Source organism: Chiloscyllium plagiosum, unplaced genomic scaffold (assembly GCF_037043375.1).
Source record: "Chiloscyllium plagiosum isolate Xiang-an unplaced genomic scaffold, Cpla_swu_hap1 HiC_scaffold_4, whole genome shotgun sequence".
In the NCBI taxonomy this organism is placed as follows: domain Eukaryota; kingdom Metazoa; phylum Chordata; class Chondrichthyes; order Orectolobiformes; family Hemiscylliidae; genus Chiloscyllium; species Chiloscyllium plagiosum.
In genome coordinates this window covers 81,978,000-81,995,510 of record NW_028270142.1, presented here as the reverse complement: position 1 = coordinate 81,995,510, position 17,511 = coordinate 81,978,000, and the positions used below count along the sequence as shown (strand labels likewise).

The 17,511-nt window shown below is 48.2% G+C and overlaps 1 protein-coding gene across 5 annotated transcripts in view; it reads left to right on the top strand.

Moving 5' to 3' along the window:
- Positions 1-17,511, top strand: part of sntg1 (syntrophin, gamma 1) — a 594,367-nt gene that overhangs the window by 555,371 nt on the left and 21,485 nt on the right. For all 5 annotated transcript variants that reach the window (XM_043688308.2, XM_087986417.1, XM_043688306.2 and 2 more), the window contains one exon: positions 7,678-7,770. In XM_043688308.2, the coding sequence (XP_043544243.2) occupies positions 7,678-7,770 (93 nt within the window). The remainder of the gene's footprint in view (positions 1-7,677; positions 7,771-17,511) is intronic.

Below are 17,511 nucleotides of genomic sequence, written 5' to 3'. Positions count from 1 at the left end.
GTGAGGGCGTCAGCAGCAGTGAGAGCGTCAGCAGCAGTGAGGGCGTCAGCAGCAGTGAGGGCGTCAGCAGCAGTGGGAACGTCAGCAGCAGTGAGGGCGTCAGCAGCAGTGGAAGCGTCAGCAGCAGTGGGAACGTCAGCAGCAGTGGGAGCGTCAGCAGCAGTGAGAGCGTCAGCAGCAGTGAGAGCGTCAGCAGCAATGAGGGCGTCAGCAGCAGTGGGAGCGTAAGCAGCAGTGAGAGCGACAGCAGCAGTGAGAGGGACAGCTGCAGTGAGGGCGTCAGCAGCAGGTAGAGCGTCAGCAGCAGTGAGGGCATCAGTAGCAGTGAGAGCGTCAGCAGCAGTCGGAGAGTCAGCAGCAGTGGGAGTGTCAGCAGCAGTGAGAGCGTCAGCAACAGTGAGGGCGTCAGCAGTAGTGGAAGCGTCAGCAGCAGTGGGAGCGTCAGCAGCAGTGAGAGCGTCAGCAGCAGTGAGGGCGTCAGCAGCAGTGAGGGCGTCAGCAGCAGTGAGAGCGTCAGCAGCAGTGAGGGCGTCAGCAGCAGTGGGAACGTCAGCAGCAGTGAGGGCGTCAGCAGCAGTGAGAGCGTCAGCAGCAGTGAGCGCATCAGCTGCAGTGGGAACGTCAGCAGCAGTGAGGGCGTCAGCAGCAGTGAGAGCGTCAGCAGCAGTGAGCGCATCAGCAGCAGTGAGAGCGTCAGCAGCAGTGAGGGCGTCAGCAGCAGTGAGAGCGTCAGCAGCAGTGAGCGCATCAGCAGCAGTGAGAGCGTCAGCAGCAGTGAGAGCGTCAGCAGCAGTGAGGGCGTCAGCAGGAGTGAGGGCGTCTGCAGCAGTGGGAACGTCAGCAGCAGTGAGGGCGTCAGCAGCAGTGGAAGCGTCAGCAGCAGTGGGAACGTCAGCAGCAGTGGGAACGTCAGCAGCAGTGGGAGCTTCAGCAGCAGTGAGAGCGTCAGCAGCAGTGGGAACGTCAGCAGCAGTGGGAGCGTCAGCAGCATTGGGAGCGTCAGCAGCAGTGAGGGCGTCAGCAGCAGTGAGAGCGTCAGCAGCAGTGAGGGCGTCAGCAGCAGTGAGGGCGTCAGCAGCAGTGGGAACGTCAGCAGCAGTGAGGGCGTCAGCAGCAGTGGAAGCGTCAGCAGCAGTGGGAACGTCAGCAGCAGTGGGAGCGTCAGCAGCAGTGAGAGCGTCAGCAGCAGTGAGAGCGTCAGCAGCAATGAGGGCGTCAGCAGCAGTGGGAGCGTAAGCAGCAGTGAGAGCGACAGCAGCAGTGAGAGGGACAGCTGCAGTGAGGGCGTCAGCAGCAGGTAGAGCGTCAGCAGCAGTGAGGGCATCAGTAGCAGTGAGAGCGTCAGCAGCAGTCGGAGAGTCAGCAGCAGTGGGAGTGTCAGCAGCAGTGAGAGCGTCAGCAACAGTGAGGGCGTCAGCAGTAGTGGGAGCGTCAGCAGCAGTGGGAGCGTCAGCAGCAGTGAGAGCGTCAGCAGCAGTGAGGGCGTCAGCAGCAGTGAGGGCGTCAGCAGCAGTGAGAGCGTCAGCAGCAGGTAGAGCATCAGCAGCAGTGAGGGCGTCAGCAGCAGTGATGGCGTCAGCAGCAGTGAGAGCGTCAGCAGCAGTGAGGGCATCAGCAGCAGTGGGAGGGTCAGCAGCAGTGAGGGCGTCAGCAGCAGTGGGAGCGTCAGCAGCAGTGAGGGCATCAGCAGCAGTGGGAGCGTCAGCAGCAGTGAGGGCGTCAGCAGCAGTGGGAGCATCAGCAGCAGTGAGACCGTCAGCAGCAGTGGGAGCGTCAGCAGCAGTGGGAGTGTCAGCAGAAGTGGGAGCATCAGCAGCAGTGAGAGCGTCAGCAGCAGTGGGAACGTCAGCAGCAGTTGTAGCGTCAGCAGCAGTGGGAGCGTCAGCAGCAGTGGGAGCGCCAGCAGCCTAGATGGCGTCAGCAGCAGTGAGAGCGTCAGCAGCAGTGGGAGCGTCAGCAGCAGTGAGGGCATCAGCAGAAGTGGGAGCGTCAGCAGCAGTGAGGGCGTCAGAAGCAGTGGGAGCCTCAGCAGCAGTGGGATCGCCAGCAGTCGTGATGGCGTCAGCAGCAGTCAGAGCGTCAGCAGTAGTGGGAGCGTCAGCAGCAGTGGGAGCGTCAGCAGTCGTGATGGCGTCAGCAACAGTGAGAGCGTCAGCAGCAGTGAGAGCGTCAGCAGCAGTGAGAGCGTCAGCAGCAGTGAGGGCATCAGCAGAAGTGGGAGCGTCAGCAGCAGTGAGGGCGTCAGAAGCAGTGGGAGCCTCAGCAGCAGTGGGATCGCCAGCAGTCGTGATGGCGTCAGCAGCAGTCAGAGCGTCAGCAGTAGTGGGAGCGTCAGCAGCAGTGGGAGCGTCAGCAGCAGTGGGAGTGTCAGCAGCAGTGAGGGCGTCAGAAGCAGTGGGAGCCTCAGCAGCAGTGAGAGCGTCAGCAGCAGTGAGAGCGTCAGCAGCAGTGAGGGCGTCAGCAGCAGTGGGAGTGTCAGCAGCTGTGAGGGCGTCACCAGCAGTGGGAGCCTCAGCAGCAGTGAGGGCGTCAGCAACAGTGAGAGCGTCAGCAGCAGTGAGGGCATCAGCAGCAGTGAGGGCGTCAGCAGCAGTGAGGGCGTCAGCAGCAGTGAGGGCATCAGCAGCAGTGAGGGCATCAGCAGCAGTGAGGGCATCAGCAGCAGTGGGAGCGTCAGCAGCAGTGAGGGCGGCAGCAGCCTTGGGAGCGTCAGCAGCAGTGGGAGCGTCAGCAGCAGTGAAAGCGTCAGCAGTCTTGGGGCCGTCAGCAGCAGTGAGGGCGTCAGCAGCAGTGGGAGCGTCAGCAGCAGTGGGAACGTCAGCAGCAGTGGGAGCGTCAGCAGCAGTGGGAACGTCAGCAGCAGTGAAAGCGTCAGCAGTCTTGGGGCCGTCAGCAGCAGTGAGGGCGTCAGCAGCAGTGGGAGCGTCAGCAGCAGTGGGAACGTCAGCAGCAGTGGGAGCGTCAGCAGCAGTGGGAGCGTCAGCAGCAGTGAAAGCGTCAGCAGTCTTGGGGCCGTCAGCAGCAGTGATGGCGTCAGCAGCAGTGGGAGCGTCAGCAGCAGTGGGAGCGTCAGCAGTCGTGATGGCGTCAGCAGCTGTGAGAGCGTCAGTAGAAGTGTGAGCGTCAGCAGCAATGAGGGCATCAGCAGCAGTGGGATCGTCAGCAGCAGTGGGAGGGTCGGCAGCAGTAGGACCGTCGGCAGCAGTGAGAGCGTCAGCAGCACTGGGAGCGTCAGCAGCACTGAGGGAGTCAGCAGCAGTGGGAGCGTCAGCAGCAGTGGGAGCGTCAGCAGCAGTGATGGCGTCAGCAGCAGTGGGTGCGGCAGCAGCAGTGAGATCCTCAGCAGCAGTGGGAGCGTCAGCAGCAGTGGGAATGTCAGCAGCACTGGGAGCGTCAGCAGCACTGAGGGAGTCAGCAGCCGTGGGAGCGTCAGCAGCAGTGGGAGCGTCAGCAGCAGTGGGAGCGTCAGCAGCAGTGGGAGCGTCAGCTGCAGTTGGAGCGTCAGCAGCAGTGAGGGCACCAGCTGCAGTGGGAGCGTCAGCAGCAGTGGGAGCGTCAGCAGCAGTGAAAGCGTCAGCAGTCTTGGGGCCGTCAGCAGCAGTGAGGGCGTCAGCAGCAGTGGGAGCGTCAGCAGCAGTGGGAACGTCAGCAGCAGTGGGAGCGTCAGCAGCAGTGGGAACGTCAGCAGCAGTGAAAGCGTCAGCAGTCTTGGGGCCGTCAGCAGCAGTGAGGGCGTCAGCAGCAGTGGGAGCGTCAGCAGTCTTTGGGCCGTCAGCAGCAGTGAGGGCGTCAGCAGCAGTGGGAGCGTCAGCAGCAGTGGGAGCGTCAGCAGCAGTGGGAGCGTCAGCAGCAGTGGGAGCGCCAGCAGTCGTGATGGCGTCAGCAGCTGTGAGAGCGTCAGTAGAAGTGTGAGCGTCAGCAGCAATGAGGGCATCAGCAGCAGTGGGATCGTCAGCAGCAGTGGGAGCGTCGGCAGCAGTAGGACCGTCGGCAGCAGTGAGAGCGTCAGCAGCAGTGGGAGCGTCGGCCGCAGTGGGAGCGTCGGCAGAAGTGGGAGTGTCAGCAACAGTGGGAGCGTGAGCAGCAGTGAGGGCGTCAGCAGCAGTGAGAGCGTCAGCAGCAGTGAGGGCGTCAGCAGCAGGTAGAGCGTCAGCAGCAGTGAGGGCGTCAGCAGCAGGTAGAGCGTCAGCAGCAGTGAGGGCGTCAGCAGCAGTGAGAGCGTCAGCAGCAGTGAGGGCATCAGCAGCAGGTAGAGCGTCAGCAGCAGTGAGGGCGTCAGCAGCAGGTAGAGCGTCAGCAGCAGTGAGGGCGTCAGCAGCAGTGAAGGCGTCAGCAGCAGTGAGAGCGTCAGCAGCAATGAGGGTGTCAGCAGCAGTGGGTGCGACAGCAGCAGTGAGAGCATCAGCAGCAGTGATGGTGTCATCAACCGTGTGAGCCTCAGCAGCAGTGGGAGCGTCAGCAGCAGTGGGAGCGTCAGCTGCAGTGGGAGCGTCAGCAGCAGTGAGGGTGGCAGCAGCAGTTGGAACGTCAGCAGCGGTGGTAGCATCAGCAGCAGTGGGAGCGTGAATAGCTCTGAGGGCATCAGCAGCAGTGAGAGCGTCAGCAGCAGTGGGAGCTGTGGCAGGATAGCCAGCCTCTCACTCTTTACCACCGGATGTACGAATTAATTATTCTCTGAGGAGATTTTCTATCCATAATGTCTGCTACAATGAGGCACCAGTCAACCACATCCTTAACCTTAGAGGTGGTGGCATTGCCTCCTCGCATTGTAATACCCAGCCCAGAGGAATAGTGTGGTGCTGGAAAAGCATAACAGGTCCCGCAGCATCCGTGGAGCAGGAGAATCGATGTTTTGGGCATAAGCCCTTCATTAGGAATGTGGAGGGTGGGGGCAAGGGGGCTGAGTGATTAACAGTGGCGTAAGTGTGTGGGTGGGGCTGAGGGGGAAGGTAGGTGGGATGGCGATAGGTGGTTGCAAGTTGGGTGTGATAATGATAGGTTGGGGGGAGGGTGGACTGGATAGGTAGGAGGGAAGATGGACAGGTCGGACAATTCGAGAGGGCTGTGCTAAGATGGAGGGGTGGATCTGGGATGAGGTGGGGGGAGGGGAGATGAGGAAGCTGGTGAAGTTGACATTGATACCATGGAGACCCGACACCTGCTGGAAAAACATCTCATCTTTTGCCTTGGGACCCTCCAACCATACAGCATCAACGTTGACTTCACCAGTTTCCAAATTTCACACCCACTTCCACCACTCGCTGATGGGCACCTCTTGGTTCCTAACATCAAGTTGAGGAGCTTCACCGGACCCCTTGCAGTGTCAGTGTTTCTGGGTCAGGAGGGGCGTGCTTATCTCCTCCTCCCTCTTGCCTATTTTTCTCTTCAGGTGATCCTCCAGTATGTCGTCATTGGAAGAGGAGTCGCTGGTGTGTCTCTTTCCACTCTGCTGCTGACCAGTGCTGGCCCTGTGTGACTGAAGGGTTTTCCTTTTGCAATTATTCTTTATTACCTCCCACACGCATCCCTGTTTGTTCACTGCCTCTACCTTTGTCAACTTTGTATTCTCAGGTAAAGGTTCAGTTGGTTTATCACTGTCTGGAGGGTCTTTGTCTTTTTTTCTGTATGTCTTGCTTCCCTTCTGATGGTCGTTTACTCTGTGGTGTTATTGGAGGGTGGCATCCTACTGTCCTTTTAGGGTTCCACAGCTCAGGTTGCCAGTCTGGCCATCTGAGCACATATGCCCCCATCCCCATCTTGAACATGCCTTGTAGAGGTACCCTGCTTCCCCACACAGCTTCCAATTCTTGGACTCTTTGTCATCTTTTGTCAGATGCTCCTCCTTCTGACAGAGGGTCACTTGACAATCTGCTGCTCTGTGCCCTGACTTCCCATAGGTTTGGCACACCCTACGCTGCCCCACGTATGTCAGGTAGCCTCAGCTTCCTCAAACATGACGATAGAGTGCAGTTGAAGGATGCCACCACCAGCATCCGCCTTCACTGTCACCTTGACATGACGCTTGTTTACCCAGACCTCAGACGGATCCACTACATCACTACTACCTCCTTCAAGCTATACATACCTCCCAGGAAGATCAGGACATCTGTTGTCCACCTGTGGGGGCTGTATATATGGACTGTAACAACCCAGCTCCTCTCCACTTGGACAATGAAGATTGATGCCACAGACAGAACAGAGAGGGGACCCTCATCCTTTCTCCTCACATACCCCAGGTGATGTTCCAATTGCTTCACACTCTGGAAGGTCATGTTGAAATATCCCCACTGAAATCATGCAGTCATAAATTTTATTTTGAAAAACTATGCTTTATTCATCCTCTACTTGGAACCCACAGCAATCCTGGAGGATCCTCTTGATGACAAAGTTCTAATCGATCTGGGGAAGGGTCACTCAACCCGAAACGTTAACTCTGATTCCTCTCCACAGATGTTGCTAGACCTGCTTGATGTTTCCAGGAATTTCTGTTTTTGTTTCCAATCAACTAATGTTCCTTCTTCCACAGTCACCATGACTATGTTCCAAACACCCTTGCCTGAGGCTCAGGCACTTGCTGAGGTCATAGCTCTGGTTGGTTATACACTGAAATGGTCTTAGGCTGAAGCCAGCAAAAGGATCTGCCAATAGCAGCCCAATTCAACCAACAATCCTCCAACACCCAATTACGAACCAGCAAAAATGTCGAAATCCTTTGATGACTCACAACTCACAATTTACACTTGGTCTTAGCCAAAAGGCTGAGAAACAATCCCTGCAGTCATACACACCACATTAAACTCATAATCCTCATCAATTCCTTTAATTTGACTTTAACAAAGCAATGCTGGCTGTCCTTAATTAACCCATGTTTGTCCAAGTGATTACTAATTTTGTTCCAAATTGTCATTTTTAAATGCTTTCAAGCAATAATGTTTAAATAGAGTGAGGTGTTGTTGCTGGGTTTATCCAGTCACCATTTTTTTTTAAGAAGACTGTAACATTTCTGCATTCTATTCAATTTGTGCCTGTATCTAACGAGGATTATGAGAACATAGCCAATCCCTATAGAAATTATACATCTTTCAGTAGAATTGAATGTTTCTTTTCTATCCAGGTAATCAACTTCAAGTACAGCCAGTCTGTCAAATGCTCTGTGTATTGCTTTGACATTCATTCTAGTCCAACAGTTTTCTTCCATTATGTCAGGAGACATTGGAGAGAAGATCTCAAGGTAGTTGAGAGAATAGAAAAGGTATGATGCAAAGTTATAAAGTGGGTATAAGGAGCACAGGTTCAAACTTGTTAAAGGTAAACTTAAGCTTCATGTCAGAAAACTTTCTTCCCACAAAGACTACACAATGTATAAAATAGACTTCTAGACTGGTAAAAATGAACATCCTTTAACCCCTCCCCTCCACCCCCCCAAAAATTTAAGAAATAGTTGGATGCTGCAGTGGAGATGTTACTGAGTGGATACATTTCGATGTAACAAATGGTCTCAATATCATCCACTAACAATTCAAATAACATCTGGCATGATGACTTCAAAAATTTATCAGCCTGACTATGTTTGTATTGTTGATCATCAGGAGATTTTTCTATTATGCGTTTCAGTGTAATCTCTCTATGACCAGGACCTTTACAGTAAATACAATATTTTGTTTCCTACTGTTTCAGTGTAAAACTTATGCGTGTGTGCTGGAGAGTCACCTCATGGGACTGACAATAGACTTCAATATGGGTTTTGTATGCTTTGATGCCGCATCAAAGGTAAGAAGTTGAAGTTTGCCTTTTCATTAGCAATGATTTAATTGGAACTTCTTTTTACCCAACATTTGAGCACAAGAATATCAATTTAATTTGTAAAGCTTTATCACCAAGCTGCCAAAAAAATGAATCAAGGTGCACTTTAATTAGATATCATCTCAGAAAATCCTTTGTGCCAGATATTTTCTGCCACATGGATAACTTAATATGAACAAATTCCCTATTGTATACAAACTCTGAGAAGTCTGTATTTTTAAGTATATTTCTTGTTCAATGATATGAACGATGAGGGTTTAAAATATTATTAATAGTAATTTATTAACAATGAAAAATAAATTACGTTACAAATAACGATAGGCAAAAGTGGGTACTGCAGATGCTGGAGGTTAGAGTCAAGATTAGAGTGGTGCTGAAAAGGCACAGCAGGTCAGGCTGCATCCGAGGAGCAGGAAAATCGACGTTTCGGGCCAAAGCCCTTCATCAGGAATTCATTCCTGGTGGAGGGCTTTGGCCGGAAATGTTGATTTTCCTGCTCCTTGGATGTTGCCTGACCTGCTGTGCTTTTCCAGCACTACTCTAACAAATAAAGGTAGCGTAGCAGTCAATGTGTTGTGGCTGTAGAAATGGGAACTTTTGGACTCCTGTAAACATGTCTGCATTGCCTCTGCAACTGGAGGAGTATTGTCTCAGAGTCCATGAGCTGGAGGTCGAGTTACAAATGTTGTGATACATCGGGGAGGGAAAGAATTACTCTTTACATTGTGGGTTTCTGATTTGCTGCATGATCAGGAATAGGAAGTGATGACTGAGGAAGTAATGAGTGAGGCAGGTAATGGAATCGAGAAGGCAGGAGCCTCAGGCTATGCAATAGTTTTGCAACTTGTATGGATGAGGCCAGGTCTGCAGTGTGGAAGGGCAAACAGGCCGAGGAATAGGAAACCATTTCAATTGGGTGAAATGAAAGGAATCCAGGAGGCGTCGACTGTATAGGTGGGGAAGTGAACATACTGCTGTGCAGAAGGCAGTGAGAAACTGCTGTGTTGCCTGCCTGATTCCTGCCTGTTCTGGACTGGAGAGTATTTTTGACTGTGAAGAAGGTGATATGACTGTTGTGGTTTGCAAATGAAACAACAGTATAGTTAGAACTAGGAAAGAGGATCTGCTGAGGGAATACAAGCAACCATGATCAAATTAAACATCAAAACCTCAAATGTAGCAATCTTTGGATTATTACCTAAGCCATAAATAAATCAAAGTAGGGTAAATAAGATTAAAGAGTTGAGTGTGTGGTTTACAGATTGGTATGGGAGATATAGATTTGACTGGGACAAGTCGGAAGACTAATTGAGACTGGTTTCAACCGAAAGATCTCTTTTACACTGGTGAGACCAAACGCAGATTGGGTGATCGCTTTGCAGAACACCTCTGTCCTGACTGTAGGAATAACACTGATCTACCGGTTGTTTGCCATTTCAACAAATCACCTTGCTCTCACACTCGCATATCTGCCCTGGGCCTGCTGCAGTGCTGCAATGAGAATGACACATGCTTGAGGAACAAAACCTCATTATCTGCTTTACAGTTTTGAGGCCTCAATGTTGAATTCTATAACTTCAGAAACTAATCACATTATATGTGTATTCTCCATTTCTCTTACACTCTATTGTTTGTGTCTTGTTAACTCTACCTGATAAAGGAGCAGCGCTCCAAATGCTCGTACTTCCAAATAATCCTATTGGACTATAAGCTGGTGTCGTGAGATTTTTATCTTAGTAGAGAAGACCAATTCTTTCACTTTCAAACTTTAATTTTACATATCGCTGTTGCTATCGCCAACATGAACAATTCCTTTGTCTTTTGTGTTAGGCCTATACGCCGTCTGCCTCTTGCTCTTCCTCCACCTCTGTCAAAAGTATTAAAAAATTTCCAACTCCTTTCAGTTCTGAGCAAAAGTCATACAGGGCTTAACTCGCCACAGATGCTGCAAGACCTGCTGAATTTCTCCAATATTGTCTGTATTTGTTTCAGATTTCTGGTGTCTACAATATTTGGCTTTTACATAACACAGCTGGAATACAGTGAACAGATTTGGAACAGATTTAGATGGTCTGATTGGATAGGCTATACAGTGGCAAATGGAGTTTAATTCTGAAAAGTGTGAGGTGTTGTATTTTGGGAGGACCAACAAGATAAGGGAGTACGTTTTGAATGCTCATACCTTAGGAGCTAAAGAGAATCAGAGAGACTTTGGTGCATGTGTCCAATGATCCTTGAAGGCAGCAGGACAGATAGATAAGGTGGCTAAGGAAGTGTATAGAACATAGAATATAGAACAATATAGTGCAGAACAGGCCCTTCGGCCCTCGATGTTGCACCGACCTGTGAACTATTCTCAGCTCGTCCCCCTACACTATCCCAAAATCATCCATGTGCTTATCTAAGGATTGTTTAAATCTCCCTAACGTGGCTGAGTTAACTACATTAGCAGGTAGGACATTCCATACCCTTACCACTCTCTACGTAAAGAGAGTGTATGGCATACTTGCCTTTATTAGTCAAGGTGTTAAATACAAAAGCAAGCAAGTTATAATGGAGTTGCATAAAATGTTATTTAAGCCACGGCTGGGATATTGTGTGCAATTCTGGTCGCCATGCCACAAGAATGATGTGATTGCGCGAGAGAGGATGCAGAAGAGATTCACCAGGATGTTGCCTGAGCTGGAATGATTAAACTATGAAGATATACTAGTTAGGGAGTGTTTTCTTAGAGCATAAAAGGCTGAGGTGGTATCTGATTGAGGTAAACAAAGTTCGGAGGGGCGTAGAGAGAGACCCTTCCCCCTCAGAAAAGATTAATAATGAGGAGACTGCAGTTTTAACTTAAGGAGCAGACCGGATTTGAAGAAGCATTTTTTACCCAGAGGTTTGTAGGTATCTGGAAGTTATTGCTTAAAAGGATGATAGATGTGCAAATGTTCAAGTCTTTAAGAACTATTTTGATGAACATTTGCAATGTCATAGCCCATATATGGGCCAAATCCTGGAAAATGGGATTAGAATAGATAGATAAATGTTGACCAACTTGGATGTGGTGGGCTGAAGTTGAGGAATATAGGGAGATAAGAGTCATAGCAGTGATATACCTAGCAGCAGCAATTCCAAATTCTAACCTAATTAAAGGTGTCAGTATCTGACCTAGCGGAAGGCATGGGAGATAGCCTCACCGGTGCTGCTTCTGAGGCATCCGTTCTTTCTTCTTCAGAGATATAAGAGCAAATATCTTGTGAGACAAGCCTCTTAGATGCCAACACCATTCTGCTTCCACAGGAACACACAGGAGACAAAGAGAGGAGAGACAAAGACATTCAGACATGTTAATAATACGTATCCATGACAAGAAACCTAGAGGGGATTTGGTAATGGTGGAGAGGTGCAGCAATGGACAATGCTTCTTGTTTGGTTTCCATATCATTGTGGTTTCAGCATCTTCACAGGAGTGGTCCCAGTATCACCTGATCCAGAGTTAGAATTCTGTTTTTTTTATAGTGGGTATTCAAAGGGGATTCGACCATCATCTTGATTCTCTCCACCCAACTGTGGAGTATTTTCTCCTGGAATTAGACAAAGGGAGGGACTAAGTTGGATGAAAGCGACTGACATAGCTTTTAGTGCTGGAGCAGGTGTGAAATGGAGCAAGAAGTAGATTGTACCAAAACCATACAGGGTTAGTAATGTGAAATTTGTGGTGGGTGAGAGCAAGTGAAGATAAATTATGTATGCAAGAGTGAGCAGAGGATCTGGTGAGAGGTGAGTACAGCAGCAGAGATACAATATGAAGTAGCAGAGAGCAAATAGTGGCAAGTAACCCTGATGGTTCTGAGAAGGTGATTGATCTTCCTCATATGCTGCTGTGCATGCCTCCAAATGGCTGAGACTCCAACACTCTCTCAGATGACAACCTATGACCAGGGTGTCAGGGTCCATTATCATGGCTTCCTCTGGTGATCCTGGGGGAAGAGTATGGCCCTCCCCTGTGGTACCCTATGCATAAGGAACTCTACATCTCTGTCCACAAATTGGGACACCAACATGCTCCTTCAATGTCATGTCTGGGACTAATATCATGAACCCTGCAGGATAGCTTCAGTCTGAGTGTGCAAAGATGGTGACATTGACAGAGATGCCTTTCCAACCTGGGAAATCTGGACAGTGGTGAGTAGAGTCATAAAGATGTATAACACAGAAACGGATCATTCAGTGCAACTCGCCCATGCCGACCAGATACCCTAAATTAATCCAGTCCCACTTGCTTGCACTTGGCCCACATTCCTCTAAACCCTTCCTATTCATACACCCATCCAGATGCCTCTTAAATGTTGTTATAGTACCAGCCTCCACCACTTCCTCTAACAGCTCGTTTCATACACGCATCACGTAAAACTTTTGCCCCTTAGGTCCCTTTTATATCTTTCCTCTCTCACCCTAAACCTATGCCCTCCAGTTCTTGATTCCCCCACCCCAGAGATCATTCCTGATGAAGGGCTTATGCCCAAAACATCGACTCTCCTGCTCGTTAGATACTGCCTGACCAGCTGTGTTTTTCCAGCACCACACTCTCGAAACCCACAGGGAAAAGACCATGTCTACTCACCCTATCCATGCCCCTCATGATTTTATAAACCTCTATAAGGTCACCCCTCAGCCTCCAAGCTCCAGGGAAAACAGACCCATCCTATTCAGCCTCTCCCTATATCTTAAAGCTGCGACTCTGGCAACATCTTTGTAAATCTTTTCTGAACCCTTTCAAGTTTCGCAACATCCTTCTGATATGAGGAAGACCAAAATTGCATGCAATATTCCAACAGTGGCCTAACCAATGTCCTGTACAGCCACAACATGACCTCCCAATTCCTGTACTCAATGCTCTGCCCAGTAAAGAAAAGCATACCAAACGCCTTCTTCACTATCCTATCTACCTGAGATTCCACTTTCAAGGAACAACGAACCTGTACTCCAAGATCTTTGTTCAGCAACACTCCCCGGGACCTTACTATTGAGTATATAAGTCCTGTCCTGATTTGCCTTTCCAAACTGCAGCGCCTCACATTTATCTAAATTAAACTCCATCTGTCACCCCTCAGCTCATTGGCCCATCTGATCAATATCCCATTGTGCTTTCAGGTAACCTTCTTCGCTGTCCACTACATCTTCAATTTTGGTGTCATCTGCAAACTTACTAACGACACCTCCTATGTCCACATCCAAATCATTTGAAGAAATGTTGAAAAGCAGTGGATCCAGCACTAATCCTTGTGGCACACTACTGGTCACAGGCCTCCAGTCCGAAAAGTAACCCTCCACCACCCTCTGTCTTCTACCTTCGGGCCAGTTCTGTATCCAAATGGCTAGTTCTCCCTGTATTCCATGTGATCTAATCTTGCTAACCAGGAGAAAGTGAGGACTGCAGATGCTGGAGAGTCAGTGTTGAGAAGTGTGGCACTGGAAAAGCACAGAAGGTCAGGCTGTACCCAAGGAGCAGGGAAGTCAACGTTTCGGACATAAGCCCTCCATCATGATTCAGGGGCCTATGCCTGAAATGTAGACTTCAGGAATGCTGAATTTGAAACCACAAACAGATCAGCCATGTTATTATTGAATAGCAAATACTGAATGGTCTACTTTTGCTCCTAATTTGCATGTTTAACTTTCACTCCCTTCAATCCTGATGTACAATGCCAATGCTATGTACCATTTATACCAAGGTATCTTCAATAAATTTTCAAAGCTGCTGGGTTAAAATCTTGAAACTCCCTTCTGAATAACATTGTGGGTTTCCGTACACCCCAAAGAATGTACCGGTTCAAGAAAGCAGCCCACCACTAGCTTCTTAAGGGCAATTAATGATGTATCGTAAGTTCTGACCTAACCAGTGATGCCCATCTCCCTTGGTCAAATAAACAAAAATTGTTCAAGTTACCAATTGGCCTGTTCCTGCTTCTGATTTGTATGTTTGCATGATCAAACTCTTTTATATTGCGAATCATTTTCTTTATATCATAGTCTGTTAATTGAAGTTCATTACCATCTCAGCCAATATGAAAAATCAATAGTGAAAGTGTCTTAGCATTTTCTAATTATTTAAAGTTCAAATCCATTCACATGTTCCATTTTGAAATATGGACACAAACCAGTCAGTTTCTTTTTATATAGAACAGAAATACTTGCACTGTTTGTGAACCTGTGAAACTTACTCACGGAGTTTCAATTCAACGTGTTCATTAAAGTCATATATCATTATCTGACACAGACATCTCACAGGATAAAAACAAAATGCTATGGATGCTAGAAGTCCAAAACCAATGCAGAAAATGTGAGAGAAACTCAGCAGGTCAAGCAGCAACGATGGAGAAAGTAATAGAGTTAACATTTTCAGTCCCATGTGATTTTACTTCAGTACTTACAGGATATATTTGTGTTATTCCTGCAGTTTGGGAATTGACATTCCCCTGTAACAAGGCTTGGGGAAAAGGCCCCAAGAGATTTGTTACACAGATGAGTGTTCCCCTAATGCTGCTGTATTATCACTGGCAATGTAAGTGAGCATATCTCTGTAAGAGCGAGAGAAATTTATATCCAAATTTAAAGAAATAGGCCTCAACACCCTTTCCTAAACACCCTCTTGCTGCCTTATTGAATTGTTAATCTAGTAGAAAACTAGCCCTAGAGCCACGAGAGATTCAAACTTGACAGTAGTTCAGGCAAGCTGTCACATTGTTTTTACTGACCAGTGAGATCAGAAGTGTTCAGCAGCAATCAGAGACCCTCTTTGTGCCACACTAGTGGACAATGCGCCATTCTCTTTATTTTTTACTCTATCTTTTTTTTAAAAAGTCTCATCTGGATATGGATTGTACAGCTGTGTCACATTTCCAACATGTGCCTGGAGTATGTTTATGTATTCACAGTTGCTTCATAAACTGAGTGAGGCTATATAAATATTTGCAACAGTGAATAATTGTTGAATTAATGGGTGATATGATATTAACAGTACCCTCCAAATATTCAGAATCTTTCCTCGTTGGTATTTTATTTTTCTTAGTGACAATGAATCTTTCTCTTCACGCCCTTGTGACTATCAATGGGATATCAATGGGATAGTCACAATTTCAGAATTTCAGAAACCTTTAGGGCTTCAGTCAGCAGCTTTGATACTGCATCGCCTTCTGCCACTTGAACTATAATTTGAGCTCCATCTGTCTATTTGTCGATCTTTCTATTTCTGATCTCTTTCTGACAAATACAGGAAAATTCAGGGTTGTGACCAAGCAGCCTACAAATAATAACAAGACTTGGTCTCTGTGTTGCTTTTAGCTACGATGGAGTCGTAATAGTGGATCAAGAAGTCTTCCATATAACTTTCTGCACTCGCTCAATTTTGAATGCAACCCAGCAGTGGCTTAAGAGAGATAAAGTTAAACAGACAAAAGGTTGATAGCAAGCCAGGGAAGGAGAAAAGCTGGTAATGGGATGGCACGCTGGCTCAGTGGTTAGCACTGTTGCCTCACAGCACCAGGGACCTGGGTTCAATCCCGCCTTGGGCAACTGTCTGTGTGGAGTTTGCAAATTCTCCGGTTTCCTCCCACAGTCCAAAGATGTGCAGGTTAGGTGAATTGGCCATGCTAAATTGCCTGTAGTGTTAGGTGCATTAGTCAGAGGAGAATGGGTCTGGGTGGGTTGCTCTTCGGAGGGTCGGTGTGGACTTGTTGGGCCAAAGGGCCTGTTTCCACACTGTAGGGAATCTAATCAAATCAGTCAGTAAAAATGGGTTGGCTGTGCTGAAAGCAGCCCATGGTATGACAGGGTTTGGGGTGTATGAGTGAGTAAACGACATGGAAGGAGGTGTTCAGATCATTGAACTCAATATTGAATCCTGAAAGCTATAGGTAAATTGGAAATGAGATGCTGTTCTTCCAACTTGCACTGAGCCTAATTGGAGCACTGCAAGATGGACCAGAAATGGCGGTGTGGGAACATGGTGGTGTGTTAAGGTGGCAGACAACTTGAAGCTCAGGATTGTTTTTACAGACAGAAATGAGGTGAACCTCAAATTGCCCACTCAGGCTGCATTTCATCTCCACATTGTGAATAGCAAATACTGCAGATAAGATTGAGCGAAAAGCAGGTAGATCTCTGCTTCACCCGGAACTACGCCTGGGGCCACAGATAGTGAGGCGGGAGGAGGTAAACTGACAAGTGTTACACCTTCCATGATTACATGGGAAGATGCCAGGGAGGCTTTGGGAGTGGAGAAGGAGTGGACCAGGGTATCCCAGAGGAATGTTCCTTGTGAAGTGCTGACAGGGAAGATAGGGGACTATACATCCTGTCATGACATTTTGCTGGAAGTGGTGGAAATGATAGCTTATGCTGCTTTGGATTTGGGTCGGGGTCCCTGTCATTATTGGGAGGGAAGAGAAGGGATGAGGTTAGATTTTCAGAAAATGGATAGGAAACAGCTAAAGGCCTTGTCAACCACTGTGGCAGGATATTTTCAGTAGAGGAATTAGGTGAAGATTTCTGAGGTCTGTCTGTAGAAGGGGGCATCAGCACAACAGATGTGATGGAGACTGAGAAATTGGGAAAATTGAATGGAATGTTTATCGGAAATGGGATGTAAGGGTGTATGGTTCAGGTAACTGTGGGAGTCAGTGTACTAGATATCGGTGGCCAATTAATTATTAATGAAAGTTGCAATCTCTGCAAAAATTAACCAATTTAGATTAACTACTTTGAGGCAAGGATGACCATTCAACCTCTAATAACAAACCAATAAACCTGCATGATGAGTATAGTAAAATCATATTCAATTATTGCGTCTTAGAACATAGAACAGTATAGCATGGTACAGGCCCTTCAGCCTCGATATTGTGCTGAGCATTTATCTTAATCAAAGATCAATCTAACCTACCCACCCCTCAATTTACTGCCCTCCATGTGCTTGTCCAGCAGTTGCTTAAATGTTCCTAACGTCTTTGAATCTACTACCGCCGCTGACGGTGCATTCCATGCATCCATCACTTTGCTCAATCAACCCTTGACATCTCCCCTGTACCTTCCTCCAATCACCTTAAACTTATGACCCTATGTGACAGCCATCTCTGCCATGGGGGAAGAGTCTCTGGCTATCTATTCTATCTATACTCTCATTATCTTGTACACCTCTATCAAGTCACCTCTCTTCCTTCTTCTCTCTAGTGTGAAAAGCCCTAGCTCACTCAACCTCTCTTCATAAGACAAGCCCTCCAATCCAGACAGCATCCTGGTAAATCTTCTCTGCCCCCTTTCAAAAGCATCTGCATCCTTCCTATAATGAGGCGACCAGAACTGGACACAATATTCCAAGTGTGGTTTAACCAGTGTATAGAACTGCAGCAAAACCTTGTGGTTCTTAAACACAATCTCCCATTAATGAAAGCCAAAACACAATATGCCTTCTTAACAGCTCTATCAAGTTGGGTGGCAACTTTGAGGGATTTATGTAGGTGGACGCCATGATCCTGCTGTTCCTCCACACTGCCAAGAATCGTGTCTTTAACCCTGTATTCAGCATCAATTTCAACTTTCCAAAATGAATTGCTTTGCATTTATTCAGGTTTAACTTCATCTACCACTTCTCAGCCCAGCTCTGCATCCTGTCAATGTCTTGTTGTGGCATGCAACAGCCCTCAACACTATATACAGCCC